The following is a 13,622-nucleotide window of genomic DNA, read 5'->3' as shown; positions in this document are numbered from 1 at the left end:
AGACTGTAACCTTCTTAAACGCATTAGCAGACACTTAGTGAATTTGACCATGTGCTAAGGGCCAGATTTCCATGCATTTCCCCAGCATAGTCAATGACTTTTCTCCTGTATATGTAGGTCTGACAGCAGAGAGAGCAAGAGACACAGACATGCAGTTTAAGAACAAAAAATGTGATTGCAAATCCCCCAAACTGTTAGGTGGGGTGAACTCCAATTGGCTTAATATTAGAAACTAGTTGTTCAACTCATTCTTTTTCCCTACTGACTAGATTTCCAAGTTCATAGCTTTAAACAGCCTTAGTGGAGAGTGATAGAACTTTGGGCTTTTGGTCAACCTAAATTGAGAATCCATGTTTAAAAAACGCTGTTGTGTGTGCACTCTGCATGCTAGATTTAAAAATCAATGGTGGGTTTATGTACCACATTTTGTTTGTGTGCATGTGTATGTGTAATACCCAGTGATAATGGGAAGCTGTTTAAGGATGGGCACATCTTTAGATGAGGAAAATGGTATTCTACAGTATTCCAAGTAAAGTATGCATGAATAGCCCTATTTCCCCATCATCTCTTTAATTAATTAAGACCCATGATAGCAACACTTTTGTAAGGCTAGTGGTACCCACGAGCTATGCAACTGTTAAATTTTAAAAAGCATCTTTACAGACAACAGCATGTGCCTAAAAATCAGATATTCTGGCATGTAATGACAGAGTCATGTAATGAGAGTGTCTGCACTGAGAAGTGGACATATGAAATTTAATCACACAGCACAGCCCAGGTGCTTAAGCACTTTCACTTTCAATGGCAGTTCCACATGTTTGTGGGTTTCTGTTGTTCTGCTGTAGGAAAAGGTGATGCAACAACAGCCCAGCTTTAAATCAAAATAAAGTAGGATTCCAGTAAGTCCTTGGGAAGAAAAAACAAGAGCCTCTGTTTCTTTCTCAATGGATTTATTAAATCTGTAGCATTTCCCATATGCTGCTCTCCCCCTACTAATAATTCGGAAGCAGCTCATGCTCGAATACTTGTTATACAGAGCATAGTGCATTTTAAATGAAATGCTTCCTTCTGGAGTGTCCTGGAATTAGAGGGGAAACTGTATAATGATTAAGTGTATTAGCCTGTGAAACAGACTTCCCAAAGGAAGTCTAGAAGCTAGGGAAGTTTAAAACCAGCTGAGCATTGAAAAAATATATACATATATATACACACACAAACACACGAACATCCTGCATTGGTAGGGAACAATCCTGCATTAGCAAGAGGATAAATTACACCAGAGTTCTCAAAACAGGGGGTCACAGAAAGGTGAGCAGAGGATGCAGTATGGAAAGGGTTGAGTGCCATTGACAGACATCCTAAAAGGTTTTTCCTATCCTTGATTTTTTTAAGATTTTCATGATAACACAAAATTATCTAACATCCAGTCAAATGACTGATCTCAGGATGTAGATCTAAATTCTAACTCTCTTGAGAAATCCCTTCCTGAAAATCTCAGACATGGTACGGCAACTAAAGAACAGGGCTTCCCAGAGGATTCAGGGGGCCTCGGGCAAAGCAATTGCGGGGGCCCCTTCCGTAAAAAAATGTTGCAATATTATCGAATACTATATTCTCATGGAGGCTCCTATGGGATCCGGGGCCTAGGGCAAATTGCCCCCTCCTCCCCAGGCGGCCCTGGTAAAGAAAGATATTACCAATTAACTGCATTGCACTCTGTTTGTGCATTGTTCTGGGCAGCAAAGTTAAGGAAATATATGGGGAATCTTGCTCATTTACAAGGATTAATGGTAAAGCCCTTCACTGTTCCCTGCCCTAATGATAAGGACAGTGGGAGAGGCATTGAGCTCCATGAATGTGAAGTTCCAACTCAATGGGTGTTGAGAGTGCTCAGTACATGACAAGAATTGCTCTCAAGAAAGGCATGGAAGACTATGAAACAAATGTAGTACAAAGTTCAGTGGTCATTCTGGAAGCTGGAAACTCCAGCAGCTTGGCTCAACATTAAAGGGATGGGGCTCCAGGCTAATTGGCTGTTGATGATTAATTATGTGTACATATCTATTTGTTTGGATATATAGAACTGTGTCCATCTCAGGCTCTAGGTACTTCATGATCTTTTAAAAAACACAATCAGTTTATAAAAGTACAAACCATTAATTAACTTCAGTGGGAACTCCACCCTCTATAGCAACACCATTCACCCAAGCTGGTCAAAGAAGTATTTCAACTTCCCTTAAAAATGCCTTCCCCTGGTCCCAGCAGGAACTCAACCCTCCCCAAGAGCCTACTGCAAAAGACAGCTTTTGCAATGTGCTCTGAGGGTCAACAAATTCAGGATCTTTCAGACCAAGGTAGCAACATGACTTCCAAAGGGCCTGCACAAAAAATGCCCTACCAGCAGTTCTCTCAGTTACAAATGACAGGGCTTCTAGTCCAAAGACTTTGGCGAGCACAACTGTGGCACGAATGCAAGACAGGAGTGCAATGTTAATAAGCAAAGTATTATAATAACTTGTGTCAAAGATCTCTTACTAACAGGGAATTTTACGAACAAGCAAGCCTCAACTCCTTTTGACCTCAAATCACTATTATCCTATGGATGAACTGCAGCATTGCCAACCCTAAATATTCAAATATCATGAGTCAGGCCCCCAATAAGTCATGAGTCCAGCTTAAAAATCATTCATTGTTATATCTATCAGGCATCCACAGAGTTTGTATTTTGAGGGGTCTTTTTATTAGCTTTCTGTTTTTCAGCCTTTAGGGAATACTTGGGCCATCTTTTCTGCATACCCATAAAGGCTAGAAACTATTATTTCCATGAGAAGGAAACTGAGATTATCACAATCACATGGCTCCAAGAGCCAAGGCATTATGGGAAAAGCCCCACTCAATACTGTGCAAGTTACTGAGGTGCACTGAGAGCCCACAGTGACCTGGTTGAGGCAAGGAATAGAATCTAGGAGTCCTACCACCCAGTTACTTTCTTTAATCACTTATTACCTAGATGTAGAACACACCTCAAAACAGAGCACTTATTTCAGACCAAAACCTAATACATATAAAAAGCCTGTTCTCCCCTAGCATCATGTGTCTTAGAAACCCCTAGATTATGAACAAAGCCATTATATATGTGGATTTTTGTTCTTGTTGGGATTTTAAGATCCCCTAGCTAGATTCTCTTCAGGTCACGTCATTTGCTATTGAGTTGGCAACACTTACATTTCACTTATATACATTTTTCAGACTCCATACTGAGAACGAAGGAGTGTTTAAAAACTCTCTGGATGCCTGAAACAGACTTATAACTAAGCAATTTAGGACGAGTCCTGCCATCTTAGTACAGCCAGGCAAGAAGAACTGTTTATGGTACTTTCTGGTTCAGAATGCATCAGGGATGTTAGATTAAAATCTGCAATAAAATTCCACACTAAAATCATTTTCTTTTCCGTTACTTGAAAACCCAGGTACTCAAAATCAAAACTCAGGTATGTTCTATCCTTGCTATTCCTTCTCCCAAACCAGATTGGCGGGCAAGGTACACAGAAAATAAGCAGCAGCAGCTTGTACTGTAGTAGCATCCAGAGGCTGCCCAAATAGTTATCAACTGTCCCTGCCCAGAATAGGTCACTATCAATAAGAGACAATCAGGTTCTTGGTATTTGCATCCAATACTGTTTGCAGAGCTATTCTGGGAATATAACACAGAATATGGTATGCACTATATAACTCAAATACACCTAAGCAGCGGCACAGATGATGTTAAATAATACAACATTTGCTTTGCACCATAAATTATAAATATCTCTAGTTCAAAAAAGAACCAGGAGGCTGATACAAAGACCTGGAACCAAATCCTGGCATGTCTTACCTAGAGTGCTCAACTGGGCTTGAGTAAAAACTACCTATTGGAATAGAAGGTGCAATATTAGGCCTATGAGTGAAAGTACCCATCTTTGCTTATGCCTTGGAAATAACAATGGCTATGATTTTAAAGTTGGTCAAACTAAGTCCAGTTTAAAAAGGGCTTGCTTTTCAGATGAGAGTGCTCAGCACTTTGACCTTCCAGCCCCTTTAAGGTGTCTCAGATTGCACTCCCAAAAAAATCACTAGTCACTTTTGAAGACCTTGGCCAATGGCATTAGTTGCACACTTATTTTGTTGCTTAACTAAGATACAATCATGTTGAAGAGCCTGAAACATGCCAGTTCCCCCCGACTCTCCATGCCTTCATGGAGTAAAAGATTGAAGCATGTTTTTTAAAAATTCTATGGTTTTCCCCAGGTTGGATGCACTAACTTGTTTGCCATCTGCCATCCTGTGCCCACTGTGCTTTGTCAGCCTGATCCCCAGAGAGATAAAAAGTGCTGCTTCTGGAACTATTGAATCTCTGTGACCAGTGGGCAGAGAAACTTCAGCAAAGATAGTTTGAGCTGTTTAAATCTTACTTTTTCCACACAAGGTCTTGCCCGCTTTGGCAGCAAGGTTATTGAGTGGGATCTGGAATCAGGAATTCTATGCCAGATTCTTTCACTGAGTTTCTTTGTGGTCTTCGAGTATACCATTTTACCTCCTGGAGTTTTGAATGGACTGATTCAGCAAAAGAGTCCTATTCACCAAAGTACTTAAGGATGCACGTAAATGCTCTGCTGACTAGCAGAGCCGGCTCTAGGCACCAGCACAGGAAGTGGGTGCTTGGAGCGGCCAATGGAAAAAGGCGGCACATCTGAGTCTTTGGCAGCAAGTCCCTCAGTCCCTCTTGGAGGGAAGGACCTGCCACCAAATTCCCGCTGAAGAATGAAGCGGCACGGTAGAGCTGCCGCCGAAGTGCCGTCAATCTATCTTTGTTTTTTTTCCTTTTTCATCGCTTATGGCGGCAAAAAAGCTGGAGACAGCCCTGTGACCAGGAATAAAGAACATCCTTAAATACCTTCCTGAAATATCTTCTAAGAGTACCTATCACCAAAAAGTGAGGAAGGTTAATTCATTAAAATACTTCACAAATATTCAGATACAAGAGGCGCAACAGAAGTGCCACATATTAGTATTATTAACGGAATTAGAAGTTTCTTCTGAAAAGATTTTTTCCCTTTTAGTTGTCACAATGCAATTGCAGGTAGGTACATCAGACAAGGAGCAAAGAGAACTCTCTTCGTCAAGATCTATTATTTCAGTATACTCCTTAAATTAAAAGTTTTTTAAATTAGCCTGTTCCCCTGACATTACATTCTGAATATGACCTATGCAATTTTATAAACTAGAAAAAAGGACTTTGCTTTATAAAGTGGTTTTCCACCCTCAGTATTTAGACTTCAGGAACTGTGCCCTCCTGTCTTAAAATGCTGTAGACCACATAACAATAGAAATTTCATTTATAAAATAGTTTCAATCAATTTGCCAGTGTCTGTTTTTATTCTTTGTACAAGAAGCCTTGATTACAGGCCTAGAGCATGCATATTTCTAACCCGCTTCTCCTTTGAAATGACTGACTGTCATAATGCACACATTAATCATTCTATATTGGATACTCCCTATCCAAACATACATAATTCATTTCAAATGGCTCCTGTTGTTTAAGGGCACAGATGGATGCCATGGACTCCATTTGAGCACACTATAGCTTCCCTTTCAAGCCAGAGTTTATGTAATACAATTGGACATTACATTCTGTTCAGCCAAACTCTGCTCTCAGTTACTTCTGGGCAAAGTCAATGTCTTGGTCCTGGATTTACATCAGTAGAACAAAGAGTATAATTTGGCCCAATGGCTGGCACTGAAAAGAGACATAAGATTATGTTAAAACCATTTTCAATTACAGCTTTTGCAAACGGATCACTTTTTTGATTCTCATTTCTCTTTGCACTGAGATATTAATACATTAGTATATGGAAGAGGTGACCACTCTACCAGCAGATGCTAAGCAAGGGAACAGGTATACAAGATAGAGAATATTATGTAGCTAGAGGGCTGCTCTCTTTAATATTTGGACACAGCTCCCTGAAGGGAAAAGGTGTCAAGAACAGCAGCTCTCCCACAACTTGTTGGGGTACATTCATCTCTGCACTGGCACTAACACAGGGATGGAATGGAGGTGCCTTGCACCACCCCTACTTAGGGGCTGCTGAGATAGGTTCAGCCCTTGGTACAGGACTGGATAGCCTCTGCTTCGGTGGCTCCTGTGGGCCACTAACAGGATACAATCAATACAGTGCAGGGCCACTCTCTTGCCATGCTTGGGGCTGTGAAACAGAGCTTGGGTAGGAGGCAAAAGGGAGGTGCTCCGGGGCAATGGTGAGTCTGGTCCAAGAAGAGTGCATTACAGAATATACCAGGTGAAAACCTGCCCTACTGAAGTTCAACAGCAGTCTTGCCATTGATATCATATGGTCAGGATTTCACACATATAAGGCCTGATCCCGCTTCTATTGAAGTAAATGAATAATCCCCACTGACTTTACTGAGAGCAGAATGGGAGGAGATCCATACTTATAGCAGCTAACTTTCTGGAAAAACCATGTAAACAAACCACCAACTCAGTTCTCATGAACTGGGAACAAACCCACCAAACGTACTTTAATAGTATTACCTCCTGACACGCAGATTTCTCTCTTTTTAGCCAAAATGGGCATTAAAAACACTCTTTAGAGCAACACAAGCACCTTTGTTATATCAGCCAAATATAATGTTGAATTAGTTTTCTAAATGCACGAGTTGAAAAGCCATTAGATAACCATTAGAAGCACTGTACCCATTTTCTTTGTACAATCGGAGAGAAAGCTGATTTAGTTACTCAGATTCCTAAGGTAATTCAGCTGGACATTATTATAAAGATTAACTCAGTAAACTTTTTAATTTCCTTGCTGTGTGTGACCACTAACTTCCCCTTAAGGCCTCTCATTAAGTTGACTACTTTAGTGTTCCATTGCAGACATTCTACTCAGCACCTTTTCCAGATTAAAAGACATTGAGCCTATTTACAGACCCATTTCAAGAGAAAACCTTTTTTTTCCTTCCAGGAAAATAAGATATAAGCACAGCTCAAGAGCAATTGTTTGTATTCCAGTAAAGCCTGCTGTCCCCAACTGAGATCCCAGGATATCATGCGCTGCACAGTCCCTGAGTTTACCTTCTAAATAAGATGGATAAATTGAGTATTATTTTCTTGTTTTATAGAAGTGAATCTGAGGCACAATAACTCATCCAAGGTCACACAGCAAATCTGTGGCACAGCTGGGTAACTAAACTGAAATCTCTCCAGCCTCAGCCCTGCACAGGAACCACAAAAACATGTTTCTTCTTTTGCAAGTACTGTATTTATTCTCAGATTCTGGAACCAGGAGTGCGGGAGGTGCTGCTGAATCCACAGGCTTGAAGTGGTTTCCATTACATACAGGGTTTACATTTGGGTCAATAACTTTTAGCACCCCCACTATTGTTCCTGCACCCATGTTTATTCTTGACATGTTTCTGATGTTTCCTTTCAGAAATGGAGAGTTTAAAAAGAAGTCAGTTTAGAGAAAACAACTGGACAATAACTTGGTGGATTTTAATGCTCAGAAGCTGCCAAATCAAGAGACAGCAATGAGCAAGTATCAAGAAAATTAGAAAATTCCCCCCACAGCATTGCTAATGTATCTCATTCTGAATATGCAACAACCCTTGCTAATACTGACCTTGGTTACTTCAGACCTTGTCTACACTAATACAGCTACGTTGTGCAGCATTATCACCGCAATTAAAAATAAACAACATCAGAGAGAGTAACTGTCACCCTGAAAACAAAATCAAATGATTCAGACCAATCACCAGAAAATGTCACCGTTGGCCATTCTAGTGCTGAAGAACTGAAGGTCAGGGTTTGACTACAGAAAGCCAGTGTTACACATTGTATGCATTGATAGGCTGTACGTGAACTTTACACAGAAAAGCTCTATGGAGAATACTGGCCTCCTACATTATTGAATTTTCCTAACCCATGAGATACTTTATTTGCTGCTTCAGTTCTAGATGGAGCAGAGCAGCCAAGGACAAAGGTTTGGGGAGGGGGAGAGAGAGAGTATGAAGTCTTACCTTCAGATTATTTTCACAATATCACATACTACCATTATATATACATATATATCACATACTAATAAAGTTCAAAGAATGTTATTAAGGTCACAAAAAAATAAATAAATCAAGCAATCAAAGAATTTACCACCCATCTAGCAGCTGTGGACCAATCTCAGGCCTTTTCAAAGCCTCCAGTCACAAGTGGCAACGGAGCAGGTTGCAGTATGAACAGAGGTGCCAACCATTTGGAGCGCATGGAAAATGAACTAATCTTCTTAACTCCTACAGGGGTCCCTCAAGAGAAAGGGTAAGAGGAGGGGTACACTTACACTGTTGCTACCAGAGATGTACTTATTCTTTGAGTGAGAGATCTTCAGACCAGTACCTTTAACGAAAAGTATGTTCACTTGAAGGGGGAAAAAAGTGAAATTATCTTCCACTGTAATACGACAGATAGAAAATTGGATGCTGACACCATTCATTAATATGCAGATACAAGATCAACATTGTCATATGAACTGACTGCTCATGTTAACGTTCCAAGCAGCCTTTCTATTGATCAAAATCCATTGAATGCAGTGTTTAAACATAAAGATATTGTCTTTTTTAAAACCTTCCTATTAATTTCCTTCATGGGAACTTTGCTTGCAGTCATGACAAAACCCATCAATGAAGTGTCATTGCACTGTCAAGCAGGCTCCAAACAGACTAATTGACAGTGCTCGTCAGACTGATAGGAAGACAATGTCCTTGCCCTGAAGAGTAGCACACTGAGTAGCAAATGAGTGTGCACATGTCCATTTGGGGCAGAAAGCTAGAGAAGAATGGATAGCAATGTGAATGGATTACAAAATTAAAGATGCAATTTATTGTTTTTTTAAATGTGCACACAATTCACAGTGAATTGGGGGAACAAGGAATGGGATGGAATTGGTAGGATTCCTTGCAGAAGTTTATTTTCTTTGAGACTGGAAAGAGGAAAAAGTTGAGGCATGTGAGACCAAGGATGAACGAGGGAGGGAAGGGATCCAGCTAGACTAGATGGACACAGAGCCCTTTACCTGCTTCCCCCTGAAATTAATGGGAGTTTTGCTTTTTTGATGTATGCCCTGATCCTGCAGTGAGCTCTGTGCAAAACGGACCTCTAACATCAATAGAGCTCAAAGATCCATATGTGCAGAGGGCTCTGGGGCTCCACTGGGAGTAACACTGGACCCATGGTGCACTGTAATCACATGGCTTGGGAAGAACCTGGAGGAGGGGAGGGGACAGGGCATGTAAGAGAGTAAGGAAAAAAGTGAAGAGATAAGCATAAGCCAGGCTCTCCTATTAGTGTTGTTATTTCTGGCAATTAGGACCAAGGACATTTTGAACTTTCCTTTTCATTCTCATTCATTCTTTTTTTTTGAAAAGGAGATGAGATTTTTTGAAATGACTCTCCTTTGGGGCCAGGTTCCATTTTCTCCTGCCCTATGGTCAGGGTTATAATCTAAACAAATCAGAATGGAAATCACATATTGCCTGAACATCAGACTGCCAAAAAAAGAGAGAGAGAGAGAGAGACACACACACACACAGACATGCAGCCAAATATGCGTCAAGGTCCTTGAGCCACTTGATGACCTGCTCTGTAGTTCGATCTCATTAGCATTTCCTTGAACTGAAGATGTTAATGTATACTGGGTCCTTTTAGAGGAAGCTTACGGATATTCATCTACAGGGAAAACCCATTTTTCCCCTACCAAGAAATACATATAATATAACCCAAACTACCTGAACTTTGGTTGAAAAAGTGTCACTTCTTTGAGCTGTTGGTTTATGAATATCTGTCCTCACTCTATAAGTTTGTGCTCAGCAGAATCTACTATAAATTGCAGCCAATCAAAATAAAGCATTAACAATATATCTAAGAGCATAAAACAGCACATAAGAATCAATTGAGTACAGTTCAGCCCTTAGCTGAATACCAAAACCATTAAATTCATCTGTAGTTTTATATCATAGTAATCTAAAAAACAAATTATGTTTTAAATGGCTTATACACAAGAGAACTTTTGTTGTTTCCACCTGTGGTATTCCCATGTCGCAGCATTTTTTCTGTCTATCATTTTGAGGCATGTTTACAATGCAAGGCTTGCACAACTTAATCTGTCTATTGGCAATAAGTATCAAGATGCCCATTTCGTTCTAGAAATAAAAACTACATTCAACACAAGAGAGAATCTGAAGTGGCTAATTATGGTGTTAACCCAGAGTATCCTTAGTTGAAGAAGGTCCCATTTTCCCAATTAATCACTTCAAAAGGAACTTTTAGAAACCAATCAAAAAAGCCCAGAACAACTTGATCATGTAGCATGCATATGAACATTCTATAGACTCAAAACAGCTGTGGACTTGTAAAACTTTTGGAAAATATTTACAACATACACGTGAAAAAAATGTCTACTCTTGTCTTATCTGACACTGAAGAAAAACAAGTCCTAATGGGTAGAGAATCATCATCCCTATGCTATTTAATTCTAGGCCATTAAATGTCAATATCAACGCCTGCAAGAGAGTCACACATTGCCAATTGTTTACTGTGATGCAATTAATAGCAGTTATCCTATCTTTTCTGTTTCAGAACTGCTTTAAACTAGGTGTCTTCCATACTTTCCCAAGCCTAGAAACACAGGGGAACCAATCCTAATCTTTTCTGCTAGTAGGATACTCAGACTAGTTAACCCAAGTCACTTGGCAAAATACATTTTTATTCAAATTAAAGAAATCTTTGGGTTAACAATTCAAGTGTGCACGTGTTCACTGAACATCTACAAATTTAAGCTTTCAGACAGTCACAGCTATGGATAACTCAAACATGCATTAAGAGGATCTGAATGAAAGCTTATTTCTTTGTGTTGATAACCTTGAGTTTTTACACAGGTAATAGGAGATGCACTTTCTTCACAACTCATGATAAAAATATAACACTTTATTGTAGAATAGTGTCTGTGCTTATCTTTTCCAACAGAATCTGAGAGAAATTAACCAGTTTTCCGCTCCTGCCCCACAGCACATGTAAAATTTACACAGCATCATGATAGGGGCATTTCAGCTTCTAAATGGGCTGAGGCTCCCTGTGTTACTTATGAGAAATTTGTTCATACATCCGAGACATAACTGTTTACCACTATGAACTCAGCTTAAAGTGACATAAATAGGAGTTGGTGTCACACTGTTGCACAACGTGAAACAGTGCTTTCGCTCCAGCCATAGACACCCATTTCACACTGCTAATATGCTAGACTTCTTAAGTCACAACGAATATAATTACCCTAAATTGCACTGACAGTTTTTCTGAACAAGAGTCTTCAAAATGCATCAGTCACCCAAACCTTCCTGGGGTATTTATGAAGGAGCAAAGAACATCAGTCAAAACGGAGGGCAAAAACAAACATTGATGTTTGCAATAACAAACCTGACTAAGCTTTCTCTTAATGTACAGGTGGTAACCACCAGTCTATTTTATTCAAATAGGCCAACATAAAAGAGTCTGATCACTTACTTCCATGCTGTAGATGAGTCCAGAAATTAGTTATTTATGGATTTACTTAAAAAAACAAACCCAAAGGGTGATTTGATATTTAAAGAGGAAATGGTTTTAACACACATTTTAACAAACAAAAAAAAAAAAAAGGGAAAAAATTGAAGGCAAGAGTAAAATACATGAAGTCACAGAAAAATCTTAAGCACAAAACTTCACAAACATTTGCTATATGGTCCACCATCACATTAATGACAGTGAGTTTATTCATTCAACTTGGATAGGGATCAATAAAAAAACACTTTCAAATGAAAACCTGAACTATATGATCTATTACCCAAAGCACGTACATGGGCAATACCATCAAGACAAAGAAAAGACAGGTTAGAATATTACTAACTTTACCACAAGTGTAAAGAAAATTGATTAGCCAGAACTAACAAAAGCTAAAAGAAAAAAGATATCATAGATTTAAAATACAATGATGTCTAAATCTTTTCACAGTAAAATGGATCTGTCCGGTGCAAGCCATTGCATTTATTTTTTAAAAAAATGAAAAGCTACATGAGGTTTTGGACTCTCAATGAACACATTCCACCCATTTTTTCCCCTCAGAAATCTTAGTTTTTAGGTACTAGAAAAACTATAGGAAAAATCTGAAGACGTGTAGATGTTTACAATAATGTAGGAAGATAAAAAAGGCACGGAACAGGGTCAAAGGGTCTTCATGTTAGAGTAAGAAATAGAGAAAAAAGATGCAGCCTTTAAGTCTCTCTGAGAACAATTTAAGATGTTAAGGATGAATTTATCATAATTATTAAATTTAGCTTGGTAGCAATAATGAGAAGGAACAAGTGATACATTGGATGGAAATCACAACCACCAAAACATAACACCTCACTTTCTTCTCCTTTAAATCAACCAGTGATCTATTTTTTTTTAGTGTTTATTTTGGCAAATGTGTTCAACTGTGCCCTGGCCCCCTGAGAGCACTGAAGGAGTTCTTTACAAAACAACAACTTTGATTTATTCAAGTAAACATCAGAAACACTTTGGCAAACAGGACCATATGGATGGGAAAGAGATATAAGGGATTTTCTGTTTGCCTTAGAAACTTAATAGCTGTGAAAGCATCAGCTATGTTATGCGCCAATAACTTTTCATCTTTCAATCCTTTTCATTTATCAACCAATTTAATTTGATGATGTAAAAAGCTGGGGGGGGGGGAACAGAATGAATAATCTTTCAGAACCTTAAAATAGAAACACTTTAATATTCATCTTTCACATCATCAATTTAGAGAACAAGGAAACATCTGCTGTAACTTAGTTTTACAGCCTAAAAACGTGGAGCAAAGATATCAAACTTATTTCTAACTTGTTTATATTTGGGGGCAGGTTTTTTTTTCCCATCCTAATCAGCCACCAGCAGCCCTGATGACCCACCACCACAAACTTCCTGGAGGGATTAGTTCAGAACTACTTACCTTCACAAAGGAGGAGAAAACCTACTATCCACCCAGTGAAAGGCATCTTTGCCCCTCCAATAATCCTATTTTCCCCCCTAGGGTCTAGATGCTGAGAGTACTCCTGGCCAGGCTATTTTCAAATGATTACAATAAGCTTTCCAGTAAATTGAAAAAGTCTTTTTAGCACGTAATTCCTCAGTCGGGCTGACCCATAGTCTGGGGCTTCTCAGCTCTCTACTCACTCTCTCTGGTAAATGCGGTGATATAATGATGCTAGGGAAAGGGAGGGGGAGAGAGACAGAGGGAGAGAGAGATTGCAGTGAACCTGCTCAGATGGTGCTGGGCTGTTCTCTCTCAACCTCCCGGTAGTGGTAGCTCTGCTTAACCAGATGCTGTCTGTATTTAGCTGGGCAGATTTTAAAGTCCTGCTGCCAGAATTGTCGCTTCTCCCCTGACTGGGAGAATTGACAAACTCTGTCTTGTGGTGCCTTGGGCTGCAATGAAGACCTGTCCTGGATCTCCTGTTCAGCCACTGACTCAAAGAGAGAACAAGAACCAGGCTCTGGTAAGTTTCCT

The 13,622-nt window shown here is 39.5% G+C and overlaps 1 protein-coding gene across 1 annotated transcript in view; it reads right to left on the bottom strand.

Moving 5' to 3' along the window:
* The window catches only part of RET (ret proto-oncogene), a 118,531-nt gene extending 105,139 nt beyond the window's left edge, over positions 1 to 13,392 (bottom strand). The window contains exon 1 of the mRNA XM_032786371.2: positions 13,065 to 13,392. Within this exon, the coding sequence (XP_032642262.1) occupies positions 13,065 to 13,110 (46 nt within the window). The 5' untranslated portion in view covers positions 13,111 to 13,392. The remainder of the gene's footprint in view (positions 1 to 13,064) is intronic.
* Positions 13,393 to 13,622: the final 230 nt, after the last annotated feature.

This window comes from Chelonoidis abingdonii, chromosome 15, assembly GCF_003597395.2.
Source record: "Chelonoidis abingdonii isolate Lonesome George chromosome 15, CheloAbing_2.0, whole genome shotgun sequence".
NCBI lineage: Eukaryota > Metazoa > Chordata > Testudines > Testudinidae > Chelonoidis > Chelonoidis abingdonii.
Note: the sequence above shows the minus strand (reverse complement) of the source record. Positions and strands in the feature narration are given on the sequence as shown.